This window comes from Jaculus jaculus, chromosome 9, assembly GCF_020740685.1.
Source record: "Jaculus jaculus isolate mJacJac1 chromosome 9, mJacJac1.mat.Y.cur, whole genome shotgun sequence".
NCBI classification, from domain to species: domain Eukaryota; kingdom Metazoa; phylum Chordata; class Mammalia; order Rodentia; family Dipodidae; genus Jaculus; species Jaculus jaculus.
The window spans coordinates 98891903-98907237 of record NC_059110.1 but is presented as its reverse complement, the minus strand read 5'-3'; the positions used below and the strand labels follow the sequence as shown (position 1 = coordinate 98907237).

General features: G+C 45.9%; 2 protein-coding genes across 5 annotated transcripts in view; both read right to left on the bottom strand.

Moving 5' to 3' along the window:
- Positions 1-2274, bottom strand: part of Hsf5 (heat shock transcription factor 5) — a 60868-nt gene extending 58594 nt beyond the window's left edge. Inside the window, exons 1-2 of the mRNA XM_045159103.1 lie at positions 2052-2274; positions 1592-2020 (exon numbers count right to left, since the gene is read on the bottom strand). Of these exons, the coding sequence (XP_045015038.1) occupies positions 1592-2020; positions 2052-2274 (652 nt within the window). The remainder of the gene's footprint in view (positions 1-1591; positions 2021-2051) is intronic.
- A 953-nt stretch (positions 2275-3227) lies between these two features.
- Mtmr4 (myotubularin related protein 4) overlaps positions 3228-15335 on the bottom strand; it is a 31060-nt gene continuing 18952 nt past the window's right edge. For all 4 annotated transcript variants that reach the window (XM_004669954.2, XM_045158251.1, XM_045158252.1 and 1 more), the window contains 4 exons: positions 9722-11120; positions 7566-7676; positions 7237-7325; positions 3228-5488 (listed from right to left, as the gene is read on the bottom strand). In XM_004669954.2, coding sequence (XP_004670011.2) covers positions 5311-5488; positions 7237-7325; positions 7566-7676; positions 9722-11120 — 1777 coding nt within the window. In that variant the 3' untranslated portion in view covers positions 3228-5310. The remainder of the gene's footprint in view (positions 5489-7236; positions 7326-7565; positions 7677-9721; positions 11121-15335) is intronic.

The following is a 15335-nucleotide window of genomic DNA, read 5'->3' as shown; positions in this document are numbered from 1 at the left end:
AAATATGACTATTTAAAAATTTTTTTTTTGTTTTTCATTTTTCAAGATAGGGTCTCCAGGCTGACCTGGAATTCACTATGGAGTCTTAGGGTGGCCTCAAATACATGGCAATCCTACCTCTGCCACCCCAGTGCTGGGATTAAAGGCATGTGCTACCACATCCGGCTTAAAAGTATTTTTACTTATTCATTTACATGTGTGGGTATAAGTGTGTACTTGAGAGCATGTATGTATATGGGTATGCCAGGACCTTATGCCTCTGCAAACTCACTCCAGATGCATGTGCCACCTTTTGCCATTTGGCTTTACATGGGTAGGAGGGAATCAAACCATGATGACAGGCTTTGTAAGCAAGTACCTTCAACCAGTTGCCACCTCCTCATCCCAAACTATGTCTACTGTCATTAACACTTTTTCCAAGACTTTTTTTTTTTTTTTTTTTTTTTTTTGAGGTAGTGTCTCACTCTGGCCCAGCCTGGCCTGGAATTAACTATGTAGTCTCAGGGTGGCCTTGAACTCAGTGATCCTCCTACCTCTGCCTCCCAAGTGCTGGGAACAAAGGCATGCGCCGCCACACCTGGCCCAAGACTTTTCAGATATGTCAATAAGTAGAAGGTGGTACATCCCTTCAAGAGCAAACTTCCACTCACTCTGGATACCTTTTCCACGTTTCCTTGGTTTTTCTAATGTTTCAAATTTTCTTGGGTATGGCTTTGTTCCTTTCTGCCTTAACCTGCAGAGTGGCTGCTCCGCTTCCCAGTGGAGCAACGGAGGCTCTTTATGAGTTTCTTTCCCACCAAGGGCTTCAACAAAGGGCTACTTATCTAGAGGGTCACAGTGGAAAGACTAGGTCTTAGAAACACAAAAAGCTAAAGAGATTTGGATGTAGGTAAGCTCTTGAGGGTTCACACTAGGAGAAGGGTGGAAAGCAAGCCTAAAGTGGAGGTCCTTCTTTTTTTTTTAAAAAAAATTAATTTATTTGCAAGCAGAGCTAGAGAGAAGAGAGAGCGAGAGAGAATGGGTGTACCAGGGCCTTCAACCACTGCAAACTCCAGATGCATGCACCACTGTGCACGTGACTTTATCTTGGGTACTGGGGGACTGAACCTGGGTCCTTAGGCTTCGTAGGCCACAGCCTTAATGGCTAGGCCATATCTCCAGCCCTGAAGGTTCCCACCCCCCCTTTTTTTTTTGATAGTACAGGTCATGTGCTTACGGCCTCTTTCTTTCCGGAGGCAATACTGGCGGCTAGTGAGGATGATGCAGGGAAAGCGGGGAGTGGTGGCACACACCTTTAACCCCCAACACTCACGGTGGGGGTGGGGGAGTGCAGAAGTTGGAGGACTGCAGTGAGTTCGAGGCCAGCCTGGTTCTAGGGAGTGCGTTCCAGGTCAGCGTGGACTAAAGACCTGAAGGGGGCAGGCAGGAGGGTTGCACGCCCCAAGAGCATGTGATCTGATCTTGGGGAACAGAGCCAAAGGCGGCTGTCTGGACCTCTAAGGATGTGCAGCATGTGCCGGGTGGTGGCCGCCGCGGCGGATGTGCCCGCGTGCTCCGGGAGCGAGCGAGCGAGCGAGCGAGCCACACTCACCGTGCTGCTCCGGCCGGGCCCCTGCGGGCTGCGGCGCCGAGTCCTGATGCTGCAGCGGGGTGGCGGAGGCCGAGGCCGAGGCGGAGGCGGAGGCCGAGGCGGAGGAGGCCGAAGTGATGAGGAGCCTCTGGAAGCGGTTGGGCGGGCGGCAGGGCACCTCGAGTCCGGCCGCCAGCTTGGCCTTGTTGGCGCTGGTGAGCCTCTTGAGGTGCACCAGCAGCTGCGGCTGGTCGCGGCGGAAGTGCGGGCTGTGGAAGTGGTGGAGCGGCCCGTCGCCCGCAGGGCCGCCCGCCCCGGGCCCGGGCCCCGTGCCGCCGGGGCCGCCCAGCACCACCTTGCGGAAGCCGTAGAGGTTGAGCTGGCGGATGAAGCTGGTGAAGTTGGTGGTTTTGAAGAGCTCGGGCTCGGCCCCGGCCGCTCCTCCGCCACCTGCCGCCGCCGCCGCCGCCGCCGCTACCACCGCCGCCGCCGCCGCCGCCGCCCCCGGGGCCACCGGCCCCGGCCCCGGCCCCCGGGCCCGGCGGGCTGAGCAGCTCGGCCTCGAAGAGCGGCTGGTCGATGAGCAGCCCCTCGCCGCGGCCGTCCCAGCGGATGGAGCGGTACCGGGGGCTGTTCACTAACCGCCACAGCTTGGCGGGGAAGTTGTTGGGGTTGATGGGGGTGGAGAGCAGCGCCTCCTCCATCGCCCCGCCCCGGGCCCCTGGGCCTCGCCTCGCCCCACCGTTCTCGATCTCTCGGTCCCCGATTCCCTCCCTCCCTCCCTCCCCGGGGGGAACCGTTGGCCAGTCGGTGTGGCGGCCAATGGGGCCTCGAGTTTCCCCGCCGGCGTGGTGGCCGACGGGAGTGGGGGGCCGCGGGGCGCGAGCGCGGGCCCTCCCCCCTCGGCCTGGGGCGGCCAGTGTGCGGGGTGGAGGGCACCCGGGGCACCGGGCCGCCTCCCCTGGCTTTCGGCCCCCGGGGCCCCGAGGAGCCGCCTACCTGGGCGTTAGCTGGGAGCCCTGCGGAGGGAGCAGTCGGGTGGAATGCGAAGGGTGTGGGGTTCTGAATGCAGAGTGCGCCTTAGGCAATACAAAGCCAGGGGTTCCTGAGAACGGAGGGCTTCGCTCGGAAATCTTCCCCAAACGTCGACGTGCCAGTTCCCCCAAGTCAAAATGATGGAGGGCGCAGGCACAAGGCGTGCGAGCACCGCGAACTCATACCTTTGCCTGGTCGCATTTTATGTCTTTGAGCCTAAGACTCCTTGTCAGGAATTTTGCTCAAGAAGACTTGGCTCAAGGTTAGATGAGATCTGAAGCAAGCACTTGGCAGAAAGAAATCAACAGACATTAAGGAGAAGTGAACCTCACTTGAAATGGGAAAGAATTCTACAGAACCCATAGGAATAAATTTTATACAGTTTAAGAAACACAAAAATAACAGGATCTGTGCTGATAAAATGAGTATTGCTTTTCAGTATTATCCTTCCTTCCCACCTATTCCTCCTTTCTTCCACACCTAGCTTAAGTACTACATTTACTTAGAGATTACAATGAAGGTTGGGGATCTAGCTCAATGGTAGACTCCTTCAATGTAGAAAAACCCTAGGTTTAACCCCCCAGTACCACAAAAATAAAAATAAAAGACCCAACAAAGCAGCACTAATATAGAGATTTTATTTAAACTGTATTGAGTTTTTACAGCACATTGCATGTTTGTCACAACGCAACTGCACAGTTTGGATTTTTGGCCACATCATGTCACTTACACCCACAACAGCTCTGAAAGGAGTATTTGATGAACACATCTGAGCCAATAGCCCAGGGTCTTTCCCAAGGCCATGCAGTTTGTTCACTGATGGGATAGTCCCTCAAAAGCAGACAGATACAGTCTCCCCGAATGTTACCAATCCCCCTGTAAACAGGCAGAGTGAAGTGCAATGAGAATTAATTAAAAAAAAAAAAAAAACATTCATGACTAGCAGTAAATTTTAATGATCGAGAAAATACTTAAAAGAATTTTATGTATCAGAGACAAGAAATAGCTTGTTACTTTTTCATTGATCTCAGAATTTCTCAGACACAAAATCTCCATTATTCAGGTCCATTCAAATGGGGGAGGGAGAGGAGTTCTGCTTGGCTGACCTAAATATGCCAAAACTTTTTAGGTTACATCCATAGCAAGTGTAAAAGGAGCATAGATGCTTCTCTGTAAGACTGAAGAAAAGGTCAGAACAATAATCCTTGTTCTAAATGTAGATTATTTTTGAATGGAAAAAAAAAATTTTTTTCTAGAAAGCAACATGACAGCAGCAGTGAGAAAGACAACTGGCATGGTTTTAAAACAGGAGAAGCCTAAGTGGAATTTATCTTTTACATGAATGAATAAAGGAAAACGTGTAAAGGAAATCTTAGTGCTTTCCTTGCAGGCCAAGGAGACAGTATCTGTCCCAACCACAGTACATGTCTATATCACTGTATCTTTTGGTTAAGTGCCACTGGTACATATTAAGATGAAAAAAAACAAAATCAAAACAAACAAACAAAAAATGTTTGGTCCAAATGGACACATCATCTCTCCCAATTTTGGTATCAAGGCTTTCTTCTCTTGTTTGGGTTCCATTGTTAAGTGCACAGAAATAGACAGCAGCATTTGTACTGAAACCCTCACATACCAAACAGCATACGCTAGGAGGTAAAAACCAAATGCTAATTCTACCCTCGAGGTGTCAAGTGTTCAGGATAAGAAGCAGTGTGACCCAGAGGAGGCAGCAGCCAAGGGGAAAGACAACATGGGGGAAGTGGGTGATGGAACAACAAAAACCTTAGTTTTATTTTCATGCCAGGAGAGGATCAAGGTGTAGCTCCCATGTTAGCACCAGGACAACTAGGAAAGGTCAGGCGCAAAGGGTGGGGCACAATCAGCAGATAATTCATAAGAATCATTTTTGCTTTTCCTTTCTCATGCTTCACAGTGCATACCTCAAGAGCTGCCACTGAGTAATAGAGTGACAACTACCTTCACAGCTCAAAATAACTGATTTTTGCCAAGACTAAACATCATCAGTTTTCTTCTGCTCCCCAAAATGTCTCACTTCTTTGCACTGTCCTCCTACTCTGGATACTTGCAGATGCTGGCTGCTGAGCCAGGTGGAAAGTCCATCACAACCTCCGCTTGCCAAACCATGGAACCAAACTCCACAGAAGACAGTATAATGTGACTAGAGGGAGTGCCTCTACAAGACTGAGCCTTCATGCAGACACAGAGCACAGAGGTACGGACAGAATAGAGTTCATCTCAAATAGGATAGGAAGTCCTATCTTTTATACTATAATCTGCTTTTTTTCAAGGTGGAGGAGAGATGGGCCTGGTTATCACTTGAGTTTGGTTATACAGATGCCTTTCTATTGCTGTTTGGACACTTTGCACCAGGCAGTATCTATGAAATCAACATCTCATGACCCCTAGGACAAAGAAGCTGGAGTCACCAACTCAGCATTAAGCTTCCAGACTCTGGGTCTGAATCAAGACCGTTACCCAAAGTGAGCATCTCTCCAGTAGAAAACCTCCTGCCAAATTCAAATTCCTCTGCTTCAGTCACATGGTACCAAGGAGGATTTCTCAAGATGTTATCTTTGAGCTCTGTGATTTCATAAGCCATACCAAGGAACCTTCCAGTCTACACCTGAAGCAGATCTTCCCGTCAAACCTGCTAAAAATGGACAGATCATCTCCTCTGGCATTCAACTGGAAGCTGTGGCAATGGGTTTCTTCAGATGTTGGCTCATGAGTTCCCTGGCACGAGAAACTTGAATGTGTTCGTAACATGAGTTACAGACAAGCACTGGGTCATAGAGTTGTTGATCAGGAATGGGCAGCTTCAGGTGGCAGCATCCAGCACAAAATACATTTCCACAATTTCTGCCAAAGCACAAAGAAAAAAGAATTCACCAGAAATACCAATGTACTGAAAATGAATGATAATCTAAAAGGTTTTCCATAAATAAATGAAAAGATTAGCACAAAAATAGTTCCTATTACAATGTCTCCATTTTCAGATTAATCCAATTTATTTCTATTCATATGTACTGCCCTACTTTATGAGTCACAGTAAATCACACACTCATTAAAAAAATAAAGGGGGTCTGAAGAGATGGCTTAATGTTTAAGGCATTTGCCTGCAAAGCCAAAGGACCAAGGTTCGATTCCACGTAAGCCAGATGCACATGGTGGTACATGCGTCTGGAATACATTTGCAGCAGCTGAAGGCTCTGGCACACTCATTCTTTCTTTCTCTCTGCTTCCCTCCATCCCTCTCTCTCAAATAAATAAAATTAAAAAAAAAAAGATTCACACTTAATAGAGACATTTTCATTCCAATTTTAGTATATGTGCTACTGAAACCAACGCAGTAGGGACATTTTCAGAAAAAAAAAAAACATGTATTATTTAAAAAAACAACAACAAACAGGGCTGGAGAGATGGCTTAGCAATTAAGGTGCTTGTCTACAAAGCCAAAGGACCAGGTTCAATTCCCCAGGAACAGCATAAGCAAAATACACAAGGTGGTACATATAGCTTGAGTTAGTTTGCAATAGCTAGATGCCTTGGCATGCCCATTTTCTCTCTCTCTTTCTCTCTGCCTTCCTCTCTCAAATAAATAAATGAAAATTAAAAAACAAAACGGGGAGGGAGGGTACTACCATGGGATTTTTTTTGGGGGGGGGTTCAAGGTAGGGGTCTCACTCTAGCCCAGGATGACCTGGAATTCACTATGGAGTCTCAGGGTGGCCTCAAACTCACAGTGATCCTCCTACCTCTGCTTCCCAGTGCTGGGATTAAAGGCATGCACCCAGCAATGGGATATTTTTTATAATCATGGAAGTTGTTAATAAAAATTTAAAAACAAAAAACCAAAAAACAGGGTGCTGGAAAGATTGCCCAGTGGTTAGGTTATGGTGCATCCATGTAAAGCCAGATGCACAAAGTGGTGCATACATCTGTAGTTCGTTTGTAGTGGCTGGAGGCCCTGGCATGTCCATATTCATTCTCTTTCTTTCCCTCTCTCTCCTTGCAAGTAAATAAATACAGTATTTAATTACTTAGTTAGTTTTTTAAGTTTTTCAAGGTAGTGTTTCACTCTAGCCCAGGCTAACCTAGAATTCACTATGTAGTTTCAGGGTAGCCTCAAACTCAGTGATCTTCCTACCTCTGTCTTCCAAGTGCTGGGATTAAGGGCATGCAACACCATGCCCAGCTTAAATAAAATATTTAAAGGGGAAAAGTAAAAAAAAAAAAAAACAGGACTGGAGAGATGGATCAGTGGCTAAAGGTGCTTTGCTTGCAAAGCCTGACAGCCAGGGTTAGATTTTCCCAGTTCCCATTTACAGTCAAATGCAAAAAGTGGCACATGCATCTGGAGTTTTTTTTTATAGTGGCAAGAGCCCATGACACACCCATTCTTGCAAAAACTTTTTTTTCCCAAGGTAGGATCTCACTCTAGCCCAGACTGACCCAGAATTCACTACATTGTCTCAGGCTGGTCTCATGGAGATCCTACTACCTCAGCCTCATGAGTGCTAGTATTAAAGGTATGTGCCACCACACCCAGCCAAATACATAAATATTTTAAATATTTTAAAAACAAATTAAAAAAAAAATCCACTTACCTACAATGGTGTCTTCGTTTGGCCAACCAGAATTCACAGTCACAGTTATAGCAGTGTGATGCCATATGGTCTGGAACCCAGCGAGTCACCTAAAAGGCACAAGGAAAAGTTCCAGTTCCTTGTTCACAGAGTGAATATGAACAGTGCAATTAGGAAAGAAGCCCAGGAGAAAATGATCAAGATGGTTTTATGAGTGGTCATACTTGCTCACAGGAATGACACTCCCTGGGGAGAGTGTTAAGGCAATAGCCTATCACTTCTCTCAGAAATGTGACAGCTCACTGGCTTGCACTTATGCTTATTAACACCACAAATTTGCCTAGACATACCTCAGTTTCCTTCTTATCAACAGGTTCCCAGCTTGCTTCTGAAAGGCAGTCTTCACTGTGATCAGAGCCAAAATCCTCAGTGTCACTGTCATCCGACTCCTTCAGACACGTCTGAAGCACATGCAGAGATACCAACATCAACTTCATTGTAAGCACTGTTTACTAGGAATCAGGTACCATGTACAAACTTATTCCTCAACTAGTAACACTGGTGTTATAATACTAGTATTATTCCTATCGTACAAAATAAGGTTAAGAAAGTTAAGACCTAGGACTGGAGATATGGTTTAGTGGTTAAGGCTCTTGCTTGTGAAGCCAAAGGACCCAGGTTCCATTCCCCAGTACCAACATAAATCAGATGCACAACATGATGCATGTGTCTGGAGTTGGTTTGAAGTGCTTTAAGTCCCTGACACACCCATTCTCTATCTGGCCCCCTCTAAAAAATAAAAACAAAATATTTTAGAGAGAAAGAGGGAGAGAGAGAGAGAAAAAAAAATGGGCATGCCAGGGCCTCTGGCCACTGCAAATGAGCTCCAGATGCATGTGTGTCACCTTGTGCATCTGGCTAACGTGGGTCCTGGGGAATCAAACCTTGGTCCTTTGGCTTTGCAGGCAAATGTCTTAACTGCTAAGCCATCCCTCCAGCCCAAAAAAACAAAATATTTTAAAAAGAAAGTTAAGAGCTCATAAGTGGTAAAGCTGGGATCTGGATGTAGTATTTTGACTGCAGAACCAGTAAGCCATACCATGGCACAGAAAGACCATCATGTTACATCCTAAACTAAGTGTTGGCAAAGTATGGCCCACAAGCCAAATCCAGCCTGGTTTTTTTAAAAATATTTTTTAATACTTTATTTTTATTTATTTGAGAGAGAAAAAGAAGAGAGGCAGATATAGACAATGGGTACACCAGAGCCTCTGACCACTATAAACCAATTCCAGATGCATGTGCCACTATGTACATCTGGCTTATGTGGATACTGGGGAATTGAACCTCATCCCTAGTCTTCACATACAAGTGCCTTAACCTCTAAGGCATCTCTCCGGCACAAATTATTTTATTTTTGACAGAGAGAGAGAGAATGGGCATGCCAGGGCCTTTTGGCTGCTGTGAACGAACTGCAGACACATACGATAGTTGTGCAACACTGCACATTTGCATCACAATGCATCTGGCTATGTGGGACCTGGAGATTGGAACATGAGTTCTTAGGCTTCACAGGCAAGTGTCGTAACTGCTAAGCCATCTCTGGCCCAAGCCTGGTTTTATTATAAATGAAATTTTATTTAATATTTAATATATCATCTATGGCTATATGGCTGCTTTTAGGCTATAAAAGCTACACTGAATAGCTGTGTCACTGGCTGCATGGCTCAACCAAAAATGTCTATGATTTGGTCTTTACAAATAAAAAAGTTGGCTCAGTATTTAAAGCATTATCCTGAATAGTAAGAAGTTGTTAGTCCTTTCTACTCCACCAGCAGAGAAGTGAGCAACAGGTTAACTGGAAGTACCTTAACTGAAGGAAAGGGAAATATTTGCACAGATAGCACGTAGGAGAAGATGCCTCCTAAAAGACCCAAAGAACTGCTATGATAGAGCTTAAGACTGCTCAGGATAATAAAGCCTGAATGGTCTCATCTCACCCAGATTATTCTAAAATGTTGTTGGGTCTTAATTGCTTCATCAAAAGGTACTCAAGTTGATCCTTCTAACATTCATCTAATTCTCCACTGTTACTTCCCACTATACCACACCTCTGCCCCTCAGAGTCCCCGTGTATATGCATTCATACATATGCGCATACGCACCCAACTCCTGTGTGCCTGGTTAAGCCATACCACTGGAACACCTATTGCCTACATGCTTCTGAAAATGGCATGCCCTTTTCACATTCTACCCTGCCAAATATCACACATCCCTTAACACTCAGACCAAGTAAAATCTTCTCAGAAAAACCCTCCGTGAACTTTTTACCTCACTCCTGCCCTCCAACACCTGGTACCCCCCTCCCATAATCACTCTAACCATTTTCTTGTCATTTATCTTGTTAATTAAGCACCTAACCCAGCGGCACCGAGCAAGAAACCAACAAATGAATGTTGAGTGGGCGGCAAGCAGGCTGGACAACGGGCAGATCGTGAATACTTACGAAATCATCCTCGTAGTCCATGGGGGGCTCTGCTGGCGGGGCACAGCAGTGGCGGATATCCAGCCTCATCTGAAGCTCCCGCACCTGTCGACGTAGCTGCTCTACCTCTTGCTTGTACCCTGCTTCAATCTGACGTAACCTATGCTGTATCACATCCGTGGGAAAGGGGAGTCCATCATCATCCAAGTAGAAAGGAGGCACTGGAGAAGGGCAACTCAGAGGAACAGGCTTTGTGCTGGAGATTTGTTTTGGGTGACTGGACAACCACATCCGGTTGTTTTTTCCTCCGGGGCCAGTACAATGTCCATTGGAATGACTAGAACAGACAGGGGACTTCATACCTTCTCTCTGAGCCCACTGGCCCCCAAAACAAGGCCCTGTGGCCCGCATCTGTTTACTGTTTGGCCTCTTGCTACAACAACCATAAGAAAGCAGCCTCCGGGGGGTAGTTTCCCCACTCGGCAATGAAGTCATCATCCCTTGGAAGCTGTCCCAGTTGGACCCTAGAAAAGAGAACTCACTGATCTGGCTCTGAGAAATTGGCTTTCGGGCCAACTCCAAGGGCATTTTCCCAAAGCGAGGATTTTCCAGTAAATGCCCGTTCTTATTTCCTCTCTTGCCAGTGTCTTCCTCTTTATGGACCAGATCTGGCACAGAGCTGGGTTGTTCCTGGTGGGAGATGCTTACAATAGACCCTGGAGGATCCTGGCTGAGGTGGTCGGCACTTGGCTCTTGAGGAGTTTGGCAGACAGCACTCAGTGGGTTGTAAAGGTTGTCTGGACTTTGCTCCAGAGCACACCTGGGGGGCACAGTCAGCATGGAGTCTAGCAGGGCTGGTTGGGGGACACCTGGAGGGGGATCCTGGGAAAACTTGGGAAAATCACAAGCTCCATCACACTTGCTAGAAATGGCGTTTGAGAGTGCAACGACTTCTTCTGTTTCAGGACACTGTTCAGGTGACTTGCCTGAGCCATCGCAAGTCCTACTCGGCTCCTCTTGCGCAGGAGGGTTTGGGGATGGTGTCTCAGTCCCTTCTAGGAGTCTGCTCTCAGGATTCGAGGTGTTGCTCTTCACGTCATGGGACACAGCAGCGGTAAGTAGTTTATAACTGAGAGAACAACTTTTGTGACCCTTGAAAGGTTTATTGCTCAAGTAGTCTTTCTGGCTGCTGGGCAGAGGGGGAGGAAGACCCACTTCTCCAGCCTGCTGCGGACCTGCTACCCCAGATTCTAAGAAGACTGTCATCTCTGCTCCCTCGGGATTGCTGTGCCAGGGCTCCAGGTTGACTCTGACCTCCTGACAGTGGTTGTTCAGGTTAGGGTCACTGGATGTACGAGTCAGAGGGCTGCTTGTGTCACAGGCAGAAAGAAGATCATCCATGGATCTGGTTTTTGGTAACCTGGAATGACAAACACAACTCCAAGTCAGGACACGGGACCATGTAAAATATACATAATTTGCCATCATGGTAGCAGACATCTTTAATTCCAGCACACAGGTAGGCAGAGGTAGGAGGGGTTCTGTGAGTTTGAGGCCAGCCTGGGTCTACATTGAGTTCCAGACTAGGCTAGAGTGTGACCCTACCTTAAAAAAATAAAAATATAGCTGGGGTGTGGTGGCGCATGCCTTTAATCCCAGCACTTGGAAGGCAGAAGTAGGAGGACACCCTGAGTTCGGGTGAGATCATACCTTGAAAAAATAATAATAATGATAATAAATAATAAAATACAGAGACTTGGGCCATCAGGGCAGTATGAAATTGAGAGTTCACAAGACACTCAATATTACAAATTAACCAATGTTCTGAGAATATACTCTGCAAAACGCCTAAGATGGGCTGGAGAGATGGCTTAGCAATTAAGGTATTTGCCTGCAAAACCAAAGAACCCAGATTCGATTCCCTAACACCCATGAAAGCTAGATGCATAAGGTGGCACATGCATCTGGAATTTGTTTACAGTGGCTGGAGGCCCTGATGCGCCCATTCTCTTTCTCTCTCTGTCTCTCTCTGCCTCTGTCTCTTTCTCATAAATAAGGCCCAAGAAAGCCAAGTGTAGTAACACTTGCCTTTAATCCCAGCATTCAGGAGGCAGAGGTAGGAGGATCGCCGTGAGTTCGATGTCAGCCTGAGACTCCACAGTGAATTCCAGGTCAGCCTGGGCTAGAGAGACGGCTTACCAAGAAAGCACCTACCCCCACCAAAAAAAAAAAAAAAAAAAAAATCTCTCTACCATCAACTAGTATTTCAATTCCAACCTTCCTACATCTCCTCTTTCTCTGCAAATAGGCTGCTTTCTTCTTAGCTTTTCACTCTAATTTTTTTAAGCTCAGAGAGACTTGAAATCTTTTTTTGACATTAAAGACACCATATACACCATAAAAAAGGTTCTCTTCCTGCTGTACTTTTTTCAAATTTCCAACCAAAGCCTTAGTGTAATAAATCCTCTATTTCTAAGCATAGCCCATCCTCTCTCTGGGGACTCTTGTCCTCATGTCTGAATTACAAAGGCAGACCTGGCTGGTCTCTTCCAGCTCACTCCAAATATCCCACTGTTAGTAAGTCATAATGACTTCCTGTGCTCTTATTATTGAAAACAATAAAGATCAACTCTACTGTAAGGTCTAAAGCCCCCAGTGACCTGCCCTATATTTCTACTTCTCAGAAGATGCCTTTCTCAACCCCTGCCAGCTCCAGAGAGGCAGTTGTTTTTCAAATAATCTCTCATATAAGCAGTTTATTTGCACTTTTCTTACCTCATCTTGTAGCCACATTCACAACTCCCTGTATCCCATTAATCTGTTTGCCCACTTAAAAAATTCACTAAAGGGGCTGGAGAGATGGCTTAGTAGTTAAGGAGTGTGTGTTCAAAGCCTAAGGACTTATGTTCGACTCTCCAGATACCACATATCCAGATGCACAGTGACACAAGCATGCAATGTTGACATGCACACAAGGGAGTGGATGTGTCTGGGGTTTGACTGCAATGACTGGAGGCCTTGTCATGCCAATCCCCTCTCTCTCCTCCTCTCTTTCATTAAAAAAAGAAAATGGGGGCTGGAGAGATGGCTTTGCAGTTAAGCGCTTGCCTGTGAAGCCTAAGGACCCCAGTTCGAGGCTTGATTCCCCAGGACCCACGTTAGCTAGATGCACACACGTCTGGAGTTTGTTTGCAGTGGCTGGAGGCCCTGGCGCACCCATTCTCTCTCTCTTTCTCTCTCTGCCTCTTTCTCTTTCTGTTGCTCTCAAATAAATAAATAAAAATAAACAACAACAACAAAAAGAAGATGGGGCTGGGGAAATGATGGCTTAGGTTAAGGTGCTTGCCTGTGAAGCCTGAGGACCCAAGTTCTATTCCCCAGGACCCACATAAGCCAGATGCACAAGGTAGTGCATGCATATGGAGTTCGTCTGCAGTGGCTGGAAGTCCTGGTGCGGCCATTTTTTCTCTCTCTCTCCCTCCCTTCCTCTCTATGTCAAATAAATAATTTTTTTTTTAATTGCTAAAGGGCTAAAGAGATGGCTTGGTTAAGATGCTTGCCTGCAAAACCTACAGACCAAGACTGAACTCTCCAGAACACATGTAAGCCTGATGCACATGGTGGTACATATGTCTGGAGTTTGTTTAAAGTGGCTAGAGGCCCTGGCACACCCATATTCTCTCTTATAAATAAGTAAATAAAAATAAAATATTTTTAAAATTGCTAAAGCAGGGTCACATGTAGTACATGTGCCTGGAGTTCATTTAAAACTGCAGGAGGTCCTGGTGCGCCCATACTCTTATCTCCCTGCTCATAAATAAATAAATCTTTTTTTTTAAATGTCTGGGTTATGCTTCCTAACTGATCCTTCATGAAGAATTTATGAAATTTTAGAACAGTCACCAAATAGCCTTAAAAAAAAAAAAACTCATTTCTCTAACACTGCATTTATACACATTCTTATTTTCTGAGATACTTATAATTGTCCTGTAATTGGTTTGTTTTTTTTTTTTTTTGTGTGTGTGTGTGTATATCTAAAGCTTAAAAAGTATCTGGCTGTGGTATAGTAACACAATGGAATTCTACTTGGCAATGAGAAAAAAATGACACAATGAAATTTGTAGAAAAATGGTCAGACTTGGAACAGATCATACTCAAGAAAGACAAACCCCACAGGGCGTCACTTATCTGTGATTCCTAACCCAGTCACACCTAATAGGCAACTCAAGGCCCAGACAATAGGGAGAGTAGGGTTTGGGGGGGGGGAGGGTAGGGAAAGGGGAAGAGGGAAAAACAAACAAAAAATTAAATCCAAAATGAGCTGATAATACAGAAACCTTTATCCTTGGAGATAGCCTAAAAGATATAACCCTCAAAAGGAGTAAGGGGGGAGCACCTGAAAAGTAGGGCTCTGGTGAGGGCGGGATGAAACCTAAGTTTAAAAGAAAAAAAAAAAAATTTTCTGTCTTTGACCTGAAACTGCCAGTACCACAGACTGGTTGCTACCCACACTGAGCTGTTGATCAAAGAGACCTACCTACGAGGCCCCCAAAACACGACAGCTTTCTGTCAAAGCACTTGATAACCTGCCTGAGGCCAAAGCTAAGACCCTATGGCAGAAGATACTATATGCTGTTAACGCAGAGCACGGAAAGACCTGGCTGGAATTCAGAAGAAAGCCAGTCCCCAGACGGTTAGCCTGTCTAGTGCTAGAAAGCACTACATGAGGTACTTGGGGAAAATGGCCAACAATGTTCTGAGCAACCAGAGGTCTAAGCTACTCAGAAGAAAACACCCTGACATGATGTATATATAGGCCAGTGCAATAGTGGCACACAGCCTCAGTGCATAACCAATAGCTTTCTGATTGGCTAAGAGATCCGCTCAATGTAAAGGAACTCAGATCTGGAATCAGGAACCAGATCAGAATCCTATGGAGACAAAGATTATGCTCTCTAGTATCAAGCTCTCAGTAGTCTTTGGCTAAAAGAGGGGTTACATACATCAAATTCTCCCTAAATTAATAATTCTTATCCCATTTAAACTTCACTCTCCACTGAAGAATCTGTTCTTTCTCAGAAGGTAGTGAGACTGGAGGAGATAAACTACCCCTTGCACTTCAGCCAAGCCACTGCTGAATCCACAGAGGAATGGGGAGATGAGCAAGAGTGCTGCTTCCAGGCTGTTCCTGATAATCAGCACCAGGGTGCAGGAGCCTGAGGTTACTCAACACTTACCAAAGCAGAGATCCAGAGGCTCCTTAGAGATCATCACTGAAATAGACTTAAAATTCACCCACCATGGCTCAGGGAATTTTGCGGAAGAGGGGGGACAGAAAGATTGTAAGAGCCACAGATTGAAACATAATGCCCAGAGGCATTCCCCCCCAAAAAAAAACTGGCTACTGCTCCCACAACGCATAAACTACAACCCCACAGGTAATACCTGCAACCCTACTGAGGAGCGTCCCCAATAGAATGGGGGCAGGGATGAGGGAAAAGAGAGTACCAACTCATGATGTATCCATATGAAACATCCTCCTAATAATAATAATAAATATTTTGGGCTGGAGAGATGGCGTAGCGGTTAAGCGCTTGCCTGTGAAGCCTAAGGACCCTGGTTCGAGGCTCGGTTC